The sequence below is a fragment of the Dasypus novemcinctus genome, chromosome 5 (assembly GCF_030445035.2).
Source record: "Dasypus novemcinctus isolate mDasNov1 chromosome 5, mDasNov1.1.hap2, whole genome shotgun sequence".
Lineage (NCBI taxonomy): Eukaryota > Metazoa > Chordata > Mammalia > Cingulata > Dasypodidae > Dasypus > Dasypus novemcinctus.
This window is the reverse complement of record NC_080677.1, coordinates 40738580-40755635: the sequence shown is the minus strand read 5'-3', so window position 1 is coordinate 40755635 and position 17056 is coordinate 40738580. Positions and strand designations below refer to the sequence as shown.

The following is a 17056-nucleotide window of genomic DNA, read 5'->3' as shown; positions in this document are numbered from 1 at the left end:
GAAAGCAAATATATTTTAAAGATAGGTAATTTGCTTAAACCCATTCTTCAAGAGGTATACTATTTGGTGCAGCTAAAAAGTTATTTGATCCTAAACTCTCACAATTTTCATGTGATCCTCAGCAGTTTAGAATTGCAAAACCTCCTCTCCCCACCACTACCACTTTTTGTAAAGAAAAACAATATTCCAAGGGGAATATGGTGTCCCTTTCCTGTGAGGACTTGGATACACCTTGTAATGAAGACTATGATGTAGCCACTACTGGTGGCCCCACAGAGGACAAGGAAGAGGATATTTCTAGGAAGGACAGGAGGAGACTATGTTCCTGCAACTGTCGTAGTGATATTGAAGGATGTATTGGCAAGCCAGGTTGCCACATATTCAAATGGATTTTATCTTATATAATATAAAATATAACTATAATATCAGATCACAGCACCCTAACGAAGGTGACATGTGAAAATCAGGTAAAAAGTAAATCAGTCAAATGGGTTTGATGTTTAGTGGGTGGCATATCAGTGAAGGAAAGTGAAACACATCTGAATATTTCAGTGTGAGAAGAGAAACACTGGCTTTATTTTCTCTATTTTTAAAATGATAGATGTTTTCCCACATCATGGCCTAGCTAGCTACTCCTTCAAGTTTCAGTCTATATGTTACTTGCTTCAGGAAGCCAAATTAAATCTCCATATTACAGTCTCTCAAAGCAGACAAGATTTTTCCTTCAAATATTGTAATTATTTATTTTGGGGAGTGTGTCCCAGTGAACTGCCCATGAAGGAAAGGATTATGTTTTTTATTTTGCCTGACCTTAGCACTTAGGTATATTACTGGCACATGGAAGGTGTTAAATATGTATTTATTATATAATAAGCAAATGAAACAGCAGGCAAATGAAATACTGAATGAAATGAGAGGGAGTAGGCATGAATTCCATAAAATTATTTTTAAAGAAGATCATTGGTACAGTAAATGAAATTTGAGGGTAACACATATTTTTGGTAATTACAGAATTGATACTTGTTCATTGAAGGCAATTTGGTAAATCTAGAAGATTGTAAAGGACAAGCACTCATTCTTCTTTCACTTAAGGGTAACCACAATTAAGTTCTGGATATGTCTATTTGCAATACTTTTTTTTGCTTTCTATGGCCTAATCACACCTATTAAATGAAACTGGAATCATTATATATATTACCCTGTTTTGCTCTGCTCTGTCACTTAATATGATACAAAAAATATTTGCTCAGTCCAAGGTCTTTAAAAACATTTAATAGACATTTAAAAACAATTAATTTTTATTTATTTTAGATGGAAAAGCTTTCACTTTCCTTTATCAGAATAAAGAAAAATGATCTGTGTGTGTGTATGTATGTGTGTATATGCATGTGTGTTTATGTGTGTGTGTTGTACGACCTCTCAGAGAAACTTCTGTTACTCTGTGTATCAGAATGGGGAGATTAATTTCTTTTGTTTAAAAAGGCTATTTTAAAATTCTCACTGAAGATGAAAAAAAATTATTTATTTAGCAGATTAACTCAATTTAATAACTTGCAAATGCTTTCAGAACTAAATTTTACCCATCAATTGTACTCAGAACAGTCAGCTCTCAGACTTTAACCTAAAACAAAGCAAAATTCTCTTAAATGAACATTTATGCAATCATTCTGAAAAACTAATTCTTATTTTTCCACATTTTGTATAAACTTTAAAGTATATACAAATAGTATGTTTTTTAATTTGTGTATTTCTGTTTTTTAATTCTAAATTGGTTTAACTACCATAGATTAAAATGGAAGCAAAATAATACGTCTCCTTTTAAAAAATTTTAGTCATACATTTCCTTTTTTGTAATGAAAAATGCCAAATACACAAAAGGAAGAGAAAATAGGATGGTGAACGGCCCTCCTATTTAATAATTTAATAAATTCAAGATTTTGCTTATTTCATTTTCTTTTCAAAAATTTGTTTTACAGCTGATCTGTTCTCATTAGAATCCAAACAAGATCCATCTCTTGAATTTGGCAGTTTTGTTTCTTAGTCCCTTAAATATAGATTGAGCCCTCCTTTCTTTCCCCACTCCACTCTACCTGCCTTTGACTTGTTGAGGTAATGGAGTTAGTTACTTTATGGAATGTCTCCATTCTGGATTAATCTCTTTGATTCCCTGAAGGGTCATTTACTTTGTTTCCCATCCCTTGTTATTTCCTGTAACCTCCTTTAAAGGAGGTTAGATTAGAATTGGGTTCAAATTCATTGTTGTTGTAAGAATACTTCATGTTGTGTTATATCAGAAGGCAAATGATGACTGGCCGTCTCACTTCTAGTCTTGTTAATATTGATTCATGGGTTGAGACTGTAACAGCCTGCTCCGCTCCTTCCATTGGAAAATACCTCATCAACATTTCATCGAATGGTTTCATCCTTGGTAATTTTTGCCTGAATCAATTATTTCCTTAGAGTGAATTCAAAAAAGGTGATTCTAAATCTGTTACTTGTTTATAAAAATGTTGTATAAGTATTCCATAAAATATTTTATGCAAAACAAATAAAATGTTTATAAATATTCGGTACAAAATCAAGAAAATACAGAAAAGTGTAAAAAAATTCCTCATAAGCCCTCCTTGTAAGATACTTTTATGATCATTTAATGCATATGTACATTTATATATTTCCAAAAGTTTGTATCACAGTGACTACAAAGGCTTTTATGGGCTTCTCTTTTTTTCACTTAAAAATGAAAACAAATGTGATTTTTAAGGGAGCAGATGTGGCTGAAGCGCTTGTGTGCCTGTCCCGCATGGGAAGTACTGGGTTAGGTCCCCGGTGCCTCCTAAAAACAAAAAAACAAGCAAATGAATTAACCAACTCACCAGAGCTGATGTGGCTCTGTGTTAGAGTGCTGGCTTCCCACAATCAAAGTCCTGGGTTCATTCCTGGCGCTGGACCTCAAAAAAAAAGTGATTTTTAATAATTGTACTATATCCCATAACTGGTTTATTAGGTTCTGCTCTTGTTATCTCTCACTATGACTTTTGTTTTTAAATGCTTCCAGAGCTTTCCTTAATTTTTTGGTTTATCTTTAGCCATAATAGGCAACTTTAAAAAGCTTTCAGTAGTTTGAAAGATATTCATACAATGTAAACAGTAATAGTGGTGTTTCATTTTAAACATTTTACTTTAAAACTGTCTTTTTCTGCAAATTAAAAAGAAACATATCCATTTGTGTTCTTTTTCTTTCTAAAACCCAGGGTTTTAAATGCAAATTATTGTAGCTAAATTAACATTTTTATTGACTATTTTCTCTGTCAGTACTAATTAGGACAAGCCACATAAGTAAAATTATTTAGAGCTAACTTTGAGGTTTATTTATTTCAATTCTCTTTGAAAATCCTGTTGTATCACAACTTGTCCATTCTTGATGTCATAATTTTTATTCATGTATCATTTAGCAATGAATTATCACTTGCTTGGCCACAGACTTATTAAATCACAAGTGTTTTGTCTGAAAAATACCTGGAAATGTGGTGAAATGCATTGAAGAGAAATCTAAAGCCATCCTAATGTATGTTCCTTTTTTGGGCAGCCTCTTGATTCTTTCCTGGACCCATACAGTATTTTCCTTATCCGGTCAATTTTTAAAAAATCATCTTTATGATGAGCCTTTACAGATCATTATTTATGCATGTCTCTTTCTACTTACAAGAAAATTCTTGAATTATTCCTCTTATTCACTGGTTTGAGTTCCTCAAGAGTAACCATATTTTTTGGTTTGGCCCTCCATTCTCTGATCTCCATATTTTTATCTCCTTTTATTGTGTATATCTCTTAGTCCTTTCCTCAGTATTCTGGGAGTTCTACAAGTTTGAATTCAGCAGCACTGATCTGATTTTCTAAAATGTAAATTCCTTTCTTAATTGCCTCTAATACAGATTTTAGGTTTACTATTGTACGTTTCCTGGTAATCCCTTTTTATCTTATCTACATCTCTTTTTATTCATCTGTTTTTTTAATTTAGCATGCTCCTTTCTTATAACTTTTTTTTTTTTTTGGAAGTATTGGGACTGAACTCAGGCCCTTGTACATGGGAAGCAGGTGCTCAACCTCTTGAGCTACATCTGTTCCCTCTTCCTTTAGCTTTTAATCAATGCCTTTGACATCCTGCTGAGTATGCCAAAAAGTTTTCTAAAATCTAATTTTGGTTCCTATAGGAAATCATGTTTGATGAGCTGCTTCCTTTCTTTCTAAGCAGTCAAAATGCTATTTCCTTTACCATTTCTGTAGCATATTCTCATAGACTTTGTTTCTCTACTTACTCATTCTTTCATATAGATAAGTTTTTCAGAGATTTTACCAGCAAATACATGGTGAATTTTTTGGGGGGAGAGGATTTCACTTTTCTCCTAATTAATACTGGTTGAATCTCCTTTATGGCTCTAGAGTTGGATGGCAACACTTAATCTCATTCCTAGGTTCTAATGGACTTTAATATTGTGTTAGCTGGGAGGGCCAAGGTGAGAATTTCTTCTACCCACTTCCTCTATAGCTGACTGATAGTCTGATAAAGTGATTTACATGGAAAACAACAACAACAACTAATTTAAATCTTAGAAAATACTTCTTATCTGACAAGAAGCATAATTTACCAATTTTCAAAAATAATTTTTAGAATTAAATCATTTGGTTACTGGACAAATGAAGTTTCTATAGATAATTAAAAATTGTACAGCTCAGTTCTTTGATTTAAGTGTTCCTGTTAACAACATATATTTTAACAAATATTATAGGCAATAGAATATAGAGTATATAGGAAAAGGCAAGACTAGCTTCATGGATAAATGCAGTAACAACAACTGCTTTGGGTGTGAATTGGAGGTCATTAGAAATAACACTTTCTTCAAAGCAGCCTTTTTAAACTGTAGTAATTCTACCATCTGCAGGTCATTCATTTTTAAAAAAACATTTTTATTTTTAAGAGGCTTTATGACCTCCAGCTGCATACATTTTTCCTCCTTATCAGATAGGGTTTTTTTCTCACATGTTCTATGACTGTATTTGTACATAACTCACTTCTGGTGGTAGATCGTGAATTAAATATAACAACATGAAGCTGCTGGTATTTAGAACATAGTGGTCATTCCATGACCATCACTGAATCTGTATCTTTCAGGAGAAGTACCATGTCATAGGCATTTGTATTGTACTACATGTAGGCCTTGGTGTCTACTGCATTGCCTTAGAAGATGTTTAATAAATGTTGTTGAAAAGCCTTGGAAGGTGTGGATCTTCAAGCAGTTACCAGAATTCAATATAATTTCCATTTGAAAGTTTGGAATCAGGATCAGGAATTTCAGATCTAAAGATTCTAGACTCAATTTCCCTTATAGACCAGATAGATTCAACCAAAGAGCCTGAGTTTAAACCTGGAGACATGAATGGATACTTTGGCTAAATAAAAATATAACAACATGTAATGTTTAAGAAAAGGACAGGGACCAGGTACCACACTAGGTGCTTCATATACATTATATCATTTAATAAAACTGACAGCAAGAGAAGGAAATAAAAGTACAAAAGTCCATGCCTGTCTAAAAAGGTACCGAAAGTTTTTAAGAGCATTTTTTTTTTTTGTAAAATAACAAAACTACTGGGGCTTAAAATGCAAGCACAACTTTCATGTTAAAATCTCTTTACATATTTATCCAAATCCTAATTCTAACTCTTGTCCCATTGATAGAGGGAGAGATTGATCCATTGGCTTATGCTGCATGTGGTAACCAGGGGTGTAGAAATGGTCAAACAAAGTAGAATTCCTTTCTTACAAAGAGGAGGGCAGACTTATTTCTCACCCTATACTTTATTGTTTCTGAAAAAAAAAAAAGAGAGAGAGAGGAAAGGCATGAGGATGAAGGATGAGGTTAAAGTCTCACCTTGCAGTCTACCTGTTAACACCTCATTGATACATCATTAGGATAAATCAGTAGAGCTTTGAGATTCCAGATTTTATTTATTTCCCCTTAAATTCAAATGTCTTTTCAAGAGTTCCGGGACTTTGTATTATAATCTCCAGATACCTGCAATAATATCAAGCCACTGTAACTTGTTTCACATTTTTTTTCTCACCAGTAATTTATATGGAAAATATTGCTAAAAGATGAAAATTACTATGGAGGCAAGGTTAGACATGTCAAGAGTTAAAATATTGAACAAGTTAATCAATTTAACAATTAGAACCTCTATTCTTGAAGAATATATTTTCAAATTGAGCAGGTATTATGCGTCCCCCCTGTATTACAATATGTTTTATTTTAAGTAGTATGAAACTACAGATGAAAATATGTTAAACAATTCCTATTACCTATGAGCAACTCAACAAATATTTGTTAAGTCTGAATCTTCCTTCCTGCCTGCTTGCTTTCCTTTCTGCTTTCCCCATATCTTCCTTTTGGCTTTACTTTAAAATATTTATTCATCTACTTTTTGTACAAAACACCATGTATAAATATAAAGCCAGGTAATAAGAGTGCACTTGAATGTGGAAATGAAGATAAGACATAAAAGAAAAGGTAGATCATTAAGGACGTAAGGCCACAAAAGACTTCAAGAGTCCAAGAGATTTCTCTTGATTATACTCATCAGCGTGGTCATGATATCTGACCTAGTTCTTGAATCTATTCAATTATATATGCTTTTTTGTTAATTCATTAACAAATAATTTTGAGGACCGAAGATGTACTAAGCATGTTTCCAAGCATTTATCAGTAGTAAATTACTACCTTATAGTAGTAAACTAGCTATAGTCTATGCTTTCATTGATCTTCCCATCCAGTTGACAAAATTATATAATTATGTAATTATGATAAATGTTCTCAAAGATAACTAGAGTATGCTATGAGAGCATATAGCAGAGACCTCATTAACCAATCTTAGGGAATCCTTTGTTGGGGAAATGACCCAAAAACTGAGCTTGAAGAATGAGTAGGGATTAGCCTGATGAGAGGTGGAATTAGGAGGGACAGGAAGGAAGAATTTCTGACTTCGATGGTATAGAAGGTATGACGATCTCTCAATGTCAGCAAGATTTTGACCCTTTTGAGGAATAGAAGGAAGACTTTTGTGGGAGGAATAGAAAGTTAGGAAAGGAGTAGTTTGAGATGAAACTGGGGTGGGGGGAGGGGCGGATATCCTTGCTGGCCTTTACTGGCCTTGAGGAATTTTGAGCTTATCAGCGAAGTCTCTGCAGGATTTTATGCAAAAGTAGTTGCTGCTGTTTGGCTAGTGAAATGAGAGTGAATCTCAGACTATCTCAGGATTCCCGAAGTGCATTGTTCAAAGTCTTTTATGGAGAGAAATTGTTGGTCCATTGAAGAGGGGGAGTCCAGAGGTCACTAAGATTCCTGACATGAGCAATGGCAGATCCTGATGCCCTTTACTGAAACAGAGCAACACTTAGGGCAGTTTAAGATCATGAATTTTCAGTTTGATACTATGGGACATCCAAGTGGAGATTTTAAATGGACAATTGAATAGATAAGTGTGCAACTCAGAAGGGAGGTTATAGTGGAAGGTGACGATGTGAGTGTCATGGGTATAGGATGGATTTTAAAGACATGTGAGTCTTAAGAATGATACTATTTAGACCAATAATATCATGTTTTATTAGACAAAATTTAACCAAATGATTTTAAAATGCATGCAGCATTCTTATGTATGATTTTAATATTCTCAACAAAAAGTAGTTTCTCCTCTTGAGTAAATAAATACCTCTAACATTGTAATAGTACTTATCTGTTCTAGAATACATATTTATATTCATTAATTTCTTATCATGAATTTTCTGAGAATAGACTTTGATGGTTATTTGTTGGACATTATTTGCTCTTTTAAATAATTTCTTATGTCAGACAACTTTGTAAGTAACATGTTTTTTCCCCTAAGGGTGGAACCTTTTAAAAATTAACCACTGTTGTAATCATCTTCTAATTCTAAAATAAGTCCTATTTTATGTACTCCTAGTATTTCATTTTGTCAGATTTTTACAACTTTGTTCACATTGTGGGATCTCACTGAAACATGAAATATACTGTCACGATAACTTAAGAGCGGAATTTTATTCGCTAAGTTACTCTATGTCACTACTAAAGGTATTGCAATTGATACATTGGTGTTTAAAAAAACACATTTCAAAAGTTCCAGAAATATTTTTCAAAACCTTCAATACACATATTGCATACATAATGGCATAAATTATTAGAAAAGCACAAGCAAGCAAAACACAGCTTTGAAGCACAAACGAAGCACAGAATAGATGAGGAATAGGAAATGCGGAAGTTTATCACAAGAATGTAACCTTGATCTAAAGTAAGACTAGCATTATTCATGGAATAGATTCAAGGTTTAAAGAGCCAGTTCATTTTGCGGCTCCAAAGATAAAATTAAAGCCTCTATTGAATTGAATTATCAGTCTTAGAATACCTCAGAATATGTAAAATACAAGTAAAATTATAGTGTTTTTTTTAAAATCCGAAGTTTCTTAAAATGGCACCGTCTTCATTACTTTACAGTTTTACTAAATGAAGGTCTGAATACTGGTTAAACTGTAGGTTGGATCCTTTGCAAATATATCCAGATACACAGAACTAAATAGCTCTCCTGGGCTCCTGAGTATTTGCTGATAAATATTATTTTTCTACTTGTAAAATTTATATTTAAAACAATGATTTTCTTGGAATAATCCTATTGTTTTCTAACTTGTATCATTATTCAATCTCCTTCTGTGTTTCCTTTCTCCTGAAGGAATTGCCTATGACCCTCTGATGTTGAAACACCAGTGTATTTGTGGCAACTCCACCACCCACCCTGAGCATGCTGGACGAATCCAGAGCATCTGGTCACGGCTGCAAGAAACTGGGTTGCTAAATAAATGTGAGGTAATCCTGAATTGGCCACACTCTTTACTTACTTAAATAAATCATGTAAAGAGGTAGTAGCAGAAAAAAAATGTTAGCCATGTAGGGCAAACATTGTGATTGATGAACTGTCAGACATCTGTAGCTCAGAACTTTCCCTCTGACTCTGGCCTGGGCACACTAATGTAGCTACTCAGTGAAGATGGATGGATTTAGCAGTTTCCTGATATGTGCCTGCTCTGACTGAGGTATGAGTATTGTAGGCATGGTAGCACTGTTTGGTTTCCAAATAAATATTATTTATTGAGTTATTCTTCTGAGAAACTCTGCAAAGTTAAGAGATAACTATTTGCTATTTTTTGTTATAAGCTACAATTTGATACTCAGATATATGCCAATTTTGCCTCATGGAAACAGATTTAAAAGATTAACTATCTGTTTGCCAGAAAAGTCGCAAAAGTGAAGGAATTTAAGCTAAATTTGTTTCTTTGAGTCTTTCCTGAGTACAAGTCCATCACTCATCTTTGTAGTGGCATCCGTTTATATGGCAAAGGTTTTCATACTCTGTCAATTTTAGAGCTAACTTTATGGATTTGATGGTTCCAATAATACAATCTGGAGGCCAAACCACTGTTTTCTACACAATCCTGTACAGAGTACATGAAGTCCACCAGCAAGGAGACTTATTTGTGGTAGGTTATTCTTGATGGATCAAGTACATTTATTCATGTGAACATTCCTGTCTCACCTTTGCATCCATTGTAGATGCTTTCCTGCTCGGCATCTTTCTGTGCTTTTGCCAGCTAAGGCATCTCTGTTTAGTTTTTTCCACATGTAAGTATTATATACTTGAGCAACTGGCATGGTCCCAACTAGTTCAAATTGGCAATAGCTGATCACAGCCTTGAGATGCATTATTACGTGGTAGTATTCCTAAGATGTACTACCTTATGTTTATGAAAGGAGCAAAGTGCAGAAAGAAATGGAATGATGGGTCACACTGCTCTTAAAATTTTAAATCTGTCGTTATCCCTTTCTGGGCAGTCTTCATTTTCAATTCCTCCTATGTCACATTAATTTTAGTCTTTTATTATTTGATTTGAAACTATGTAATTCAATTTATGCAACACTGACTGATGTGGTATCAGGTACAGGAAGAAATGTCAAAAACACTGTGGAGATGACAAGAATGAGCTGCCAGTGAGCAGAACACTGTGGCTAGACAAATGTCAATCATTTATCGATTACGGTGATGCTTAAACTTCAGCATAGATCAGAACAATCTGGAGAGTTTGTCAGAACACAAATCAAGGGCTCCGTTCTCAGAATTTCGGATCCATTTGTTCTCAAGTAGAGTCCAAAAATTTGTATTCCTAACAAGTGTGTGGCTGATCCTTGTGCTGCTAGTCTAGGGGCCACACACTGAGAAGGGTAATATGTCCATTCAGCAATATTTATCCAGATTTGAATTTTCCAGGCACCTGCATTAGGAGCTGGAGATATAATACTGCATAAGAAAAATACAAGTGTTGCTTTCAAAGAGTTTACCATTTGGTGGGATCACAAAAATAAATATATAATACACAAAATAATCACAAAAATAAATATGTAATTACAAACTTCCACCGGTTTTGGGTCAGTTTTATGTTTCTATCACGTTGAAGGCTATTATTGATTGGGCTTAAGGCAGAAAAAAATGAGGAAGATTGTGGTCAGCTGTCACCATGGCCTTGACACCATCAGAGGAGCCCTGTGAGCAAGAGAGAGAGAGAGTGGGATGTTATATATCAGCGTGTGCAGAAGGAAGTATTCCAGGCCTTCTGCTGATGAGCTTTCCCTCCTTCCATCTGTATTCAAGTTCTTTTGTTTATGGGGTTACTATTTCACTGGGACCAAAAGGTAAGAAGTCTCATTCCTGCTGACAGTCAGAGAAGGTCAGCTTTCCTCAATCAGCAGAGCAGTCAATTTTGCAATTAATTAAATAATAATGAAATGATAGAAAAGATGGGAATTTGAAAGCATTAAAAGAGCTCTTTTATTTCAAGATGGTAGACTAATTCACAAATCAAACATACATTTTATCAGTTCATTTTAACAGTAAATTCCTTCAAAGGTCATGGTACATTAGATTTGACCTTATTCTGTCATTTATTTTCCATGTAACTTGGTCATATCATTTAACCTCACTGATTTTTGGTATTCCATGTGTAAAATAAGGATTAGGATATTTGCTAGAATCTCTTCTAACTCTATTTCTGTATGAAATTAGAAGGCCTTAAGGAGTCCTTTTGAAACATAATGTTTTCTTTGGTTAAGAGCAGTCTCCATTTCTAGGGTGTTTTAGTAAACACATTGCTCTTAGGTGGTAGGCCGTAATGTAAATTGGCTTTGCTTACTAGTCCTGTTTGGCAGCCAGAGAAAACACCAGTCTTCATTATATTAGATTACAGTGGTTACATGGGTTAACTTCTTTTGGCGTGATGTGGCACTGTTTTTTAAAAAGCAAGGCAGCTAGTAGTCTTTCAAGCCAATACCATTTAATTTCCGTCCCCATCAAATCATTCCTAGGAAGTTCAGTGATTCTGTTAGGAAACAAAAGCAATACCAGCAGCTATACTGTTACCATGAGAAATGGATCTGGAGGGGTCATTTGGTGTCCTCTTCAGGAACGAGCTCTTTGATTCAGTGGCCAGGTTTCAAAAGTGTGTGTGTTCCTGAGGAAAAGAATGCACTCTGCTTTACGTAAAAAATGGCAGATTGACCTGTCATCTGTGAGAAATGCCCTTGCGGTGATTTTTCCAGAAGTGCTCATGGCTTGCATCCCTCCAAGCCACCCACAGACATTTGCTTACTCTCACATTTGTTTTGAGAATAATATTTTATAATGCTTTTGTTGGATTACACATTATGTGGAATTTGCATTGCCTGTTTGTGACTAATACTGAATAACTTTGTTTCACTGAATTCATAAGCAAAACCATAAGCAACATGCTTGTGCTGAAATGTTGAACTCTTTTTATTTAGGTGCCAACACAAAGTAATTACAAAACAATCCTAAGACACAAAAGCCAAGCCATTGTTGCCCCTTCTAGGATTTCCCAGAAGTTCTGATGAGAAAAATGGAGGCCAGGGCTAGTGTCAAATCTCAAGATGAGGCGCTCAGGGATGGAGTCTTCAGCACACTCTCCTGCATACACGAGGGCTCTTATGGTCCCTTTTGCAAAATCTAAATAAAGAATTTTATTGCTCTTTGGAAATACATTTATGGAATGTACAGGTTTTCTGGCATCAAGGCTGTAAAGCACTGAATGCTGCACATTAATGGAAATTCAATTAAACGTTTGTTTTATAGTGTAATCTAACTAGATGGCAGCACATAACAGCTTACTGTTTTGTTTAGTTTGCAAAAAAATTGCATGTGTTTGTGTCTTAGCATTAACCACAAAACAATAAGAAACTGAAACAGGGAAGGATATAGCAGTCTTGGGAAGCAGTACAAATGAATTAGATGGGAAGAGTAAACCAAGTAATATTTTATCATTGGTCTGAGAAACATCTGTTTATCACTGTAGAGTGGACCCAGGAAGATATATAGATAAAAAATAAATGTGCAGCCTATAATCAGAATTAAGATGATTTGAATCTTTTTTGTTGCTTTGTTTTTTTATTTCTGCTAAAAAGGAAGAATTAATTTGGAAAACAACAAGCAAAAGGAAATAAGAAATCCCGCCCTTCTGATAATATCTGTAGAAAGATACAGGAATTAGAAAATAATGGTATTTAAGTTTATTAACAAAATATGAATAATTATGTTTTTCAGCCATCTGAAAATTGAAAGGAAATTTATTTCATGTATAATTACTACAGAAAATCAACGCTTTAAACCGAACCATTAAAATGGCCACTTACAATTAAAAAAATTACAATGTAACAGCTTCGGTTGCATAAAGCAAGTAGTGAGAACTGAGCAGCTAAATGACGGGATAATACTTTTTTTCCTGACTTTTCTGATGAATGTAATGATTTCATGCAGGTAGAAATAAAAATTTTTAAATTACCTAGTCAATATTCTTGTTACCACTCCAGCCCTTTATTTATTTATTTTTTAAGATTTCTTTCTTTCTTTCTTTCTCTCCCCTTCTCCCTGCCCCCCCACCCCAGTCGTCTGTTCTCTGTGTCTATTTGCTGCGTCTTCTTTGTCTGCTTCTGTTGTTGTCAGCAGCATGGGAATCTGTGTTTCTTTTTGTTGCGTCATCTTGTTGTGTCAGCTCTCCATGTGTGCGGCGCCATTCCTGGGCAGGCTGTACTTTCTTTCCCGCTGGGCGGCTCTCCTTACGGGGCGCACTCCTTGTGCGTGGGGCTCTGCTATGCGGGGACACCCCTGCGTGGCACAGCACTGTGCATGGGCCAGCTCCACATGGGTCAAGGAGGCCTGGGGTTTGAACCACCAACCTCCTATGTGGTAGACGGACGCCCTAACTACTGGGCCAAGTCTGCTTCCCTAGTCCTTTATTATCGAATGGGATCGGCTGCTTTTTTGAAGTGCTTTTCAAATTACTCCATCTGCTAAAGTATTTAAAAATAAATAATAATGACTAAATCAAGCATTATTATATAAAAGTGGAAGGCACTTGTCATTTTGAAGACAAAACAGATAACTTTTACTCCCCCAACCTCCCCTCTCCAACCATTTGTTTTAGCTACTCCATAATCTCAAATATTAGTTAGTACAGTGTTGTATCTTGAATTCATTTATGAGTAGGAAGAATGAACAACACCCTTTAACATTTGGTTCTCAATCTTGGCTACACATTAGGGTCTACTGGGGAGCTTTTTAATAGCGTATGTCCAGGCTGTCCCCTAGATAATGTTAAATGGAAGTTCTGGAAGTAGGATGCAGGCATCAGTACTTTTCAGACCTCCCCAGCTGATTCCAAGGTGCAGTAAACATTAAGAGTCACTGCAATAGAAACTTCCCTTCTTAACACAAGCCTAATGAGGGAGAGGCAAACAGGTGAATGGAATCAAATATTTAGAGACCTGAGAGTCACGCAAGTATTTACCACAGAAGCACAAGTATTAATTCAGAAGTCACATATGCAAAAATATTTAAAGTGTCCATTATTTTGAACTTGTCACAGGCCAGTAATATGAGTTCTGAAAAATAATCTTGGTTTTTTTAATTATAATTTAACTTATAAGAAATGGGCTTCAAGGAATAGCTAGAGTCCTTTGGAAAATCCTCAGTCATAGTAACTTATCACTGCAATGATTGTATTCCATTGCCCAAGTCAAGTTCATAAATCAAAGTAAGGTATTACTCATTGAGTTTTTATTATACAGAAGGTTATTTCATATAGGATTGTATATTTAGTAATATAGTCGAAGCTCCCCATTTTTTTGGATGAATAATCAGAGATCAGAGGGGTGCTTCATAGCTGGATTTAGTCACATTAAAGGCAAGTGAGAGTCAGAACTAGAACGCAGGCCTCCTTCACTTCACTTTCTTTCCATGTGACCAAGTGGAAGGATGAAAAGCCTGCTCAGCTGCCTGCCTGCTTGATTGCCTCTTTCCTTCTTCCACACCCTTTGTTATGAGGAAAATGATGAGTCGGACAGGTTGTTAGAAGACAAAGGAGTTATGGAAGTAGAGAAGGCAGCTAAGAGTGCTGGTGGTGGGAAACCATCTTTTATGTCACGATTAATTGGCTGCATTTGAAAATTTCAGTAGGTACACCTGGGCATGAGCAATGAGACAAGATTTTTGTGTTTGTTTTTAAGACAGAAATGTTTATTAAGACTAAGGAACAGGACGTGAACTGACCCATTAAACATTAAGTATGGGATGCAGAGGGTGACTTTGACACTAATAAGTTATTTATGATTTTTTTTCTTAACTCAGTCTGTAGCTTTGTGGATTTTTGTAGAATAAAAAAAAAAGCCCATAGTTAGGGACAATGGATGAAATCTTTTCAGAAAATGAGATATTTCAGGGGAAATTCTTGCCTAATATGTCACCACTTTGAAAATGATTAAAGAAAATGGAGTCTCCCCCAGCGGAGGCAGGTACTTTGACTTGTCAAATTTAAGCTGGACATTTTCTCTTAGTTTGGAACCGCCACAAAATGAGCCCTTTCATGTCCTCAATAATACCAAACCAATGCAATCAATCTGTTCTGCTAAATTATTTCTAGTTCCCTAACCAAAGGCACTGCTTTTTCATGCATTTTATCATGATTTTCTGCCCTTTATTATATTTTACAAAAGGTTCTGATTCCTCCAGGGCCAATGAGAACTGATTAGGACACTGGCCTCAGTCCAGGCTTTGAACACAGGAGGGGAAAGAATAGAACTGTTTCCTTTTTACCCTGCTCCTTGGCAGAAAAAAATATGAATCTATACCGTGTGTGCTCTGTGTGTGGGTGGGTGTGGGTAGGCTGCATTTTATCCTGTCACAGTATGACTTTGTAGATCATGTTCAGAACATTCTTTCTATAATCAGGTTGCATAAGGGGCTTCATTTCAGAAGGACTGTTTCTTTAGGGAAGAACCCTACTGTGTCATGAGACTCAATGATATGGTCATTTTAAACAACTTTATTCAGACTTCCCACCTGAATGTAGTAGACCATTCTGGAGCTACATTGGGTCTGATCTAAATAAGATCATATTCCTAAAGTGCTTAGCACAGAGTAGGCAGGCACTCACCACACATTAGATCCTCTCCTACTTTCAGGAAAGAAATCGATAGCATGCAAGTCACAGAGAATGATAATGTAACAATGAACTATCATACATCAAAGTGTTTCTCTATTGAGAAGATGAAAGAAGAAACTTTCATTCCAAGGCCTATATTGATAACATATTTAAAGCTTATATTTGGATCTCAAATGAGAATTCCCCAGATGAACTCCATCCCTTAATGTACTGAGTGTTCCAATATCCTCAGAATGCTTAAAATTAGTTTTGGTCAGTATATCATAAATGACTTTGGACAGACATCCTGCAGACCAAATATCTCTGAGAATGGAAATCAATATTTCCCTAAATTAAACAGTATCAGAGTACTTTATCCTAATTTGTGAGTCATTGTATTGTTGACCTTTGACTCAAGAGAGCATTATGAGAGAGAAACAAAGGAATGAAGGGTACACAGGAAGTAGAAAATATGGGAAGGTGTTAAATGAAAATATCTAAGCATAAATAAGTAACATAGTAAAATATTGAAAGAGTACTAGAAAATGGAAACTGTTGGAGACCTCAACTTGAGAGGAAAAGTTGGATGTGATAAATTTGAGAGATCTAATACAAAGTGAGGCAAAACAGAATCACAGAGATTCTGTGAATTAAGAAATAACAGAAGGTGTTGCTATATTGGAATTTTTTGCTTAGTCACCCACCAAGTTCCCATAGGGGTGTTCCTGTGAGATCCAAATCTCAAAAAACTTTTTCTCCAGATCCTTGACCATGTAAAAGCATTCTGCATATTGATTTGGTTTGCGCCACTCTCTTTCTGTAGAGTCATGGGCACTATGTTTGTGGGGTTTGTTCTCCAGCAGTCATAGAAGTGGATGCTGTTTGTTGAAAATGATTACTTCCTTATGTTTAGTGCAGTTATTTTGAAGAAATATTTTCTAGTAATGAAAAAAAGTCAGCGAAAATACTTCCTAGGAGTAAAAAGGAAGTGGAGAGGAGGGGAGGGGGAAGAAATCAGTGTGAAAACTTTTGAATTATTTTACATTTTAATAGTGAGGAGAAGATTAGATAGTGAACTAGAAGGAAAGATTATTAGAATAAATACTATATATGTTTAACTAGATGCTGTATCTTTGCTATTAGTTGAATAATATTACACAAGGGATGACTGAGATTCAACAGGTGTCCTCTTGTGATTTACCAGCACTTGAGCTACTGTTAGTAATAAAATCTTGTTAGCAGATTATTTTTCCAATGTGTGATTGAGAATTCAGTTTGAATGCTAGTGAGAATGTAGGGGTTTAATAAAGAGTTGGGACAAGCTTGAAGCATGTGCTATGTAAAAAAAAAATATATATATATATATATATATGTATGTATGTATATAAAAACCTGGCTTATGAAAATATGAAATATGGTCATTATTAATGATTTTCAGTGAGTTATACCAGA

General features: G+C 35.1%; 1 protein-coding gene across 8 annotated transcripts in view; it reads left to right on the top strand.

The window, feature by feature from the left end:
• HDAC9 (histone deacetylase 9) overlaps positions 1 to 17056 on the top strand; it is a 996672-nt gene that overhangs the window by 744185 nt on the left and 235431 nt on the right. For all 8 annotated transcript variants that reach the window (XR_011648800.1, XR_011648799.1, XM_071215127.1 and 5 more), the window contains one exon: positions 8797 to 8930. Coding sequence is in view for 6 of the 8 variants with exons in the window: in XM_071215127.1 (XP_071071228.1) it covers positions 8797 to 8930 (134 nt within the window). In the remaining 2 variants the exon portion in view is untranslated. The remainder of the gene's footprint in view (positions 1 to 8796; positions 8931 to 17056) is intronic.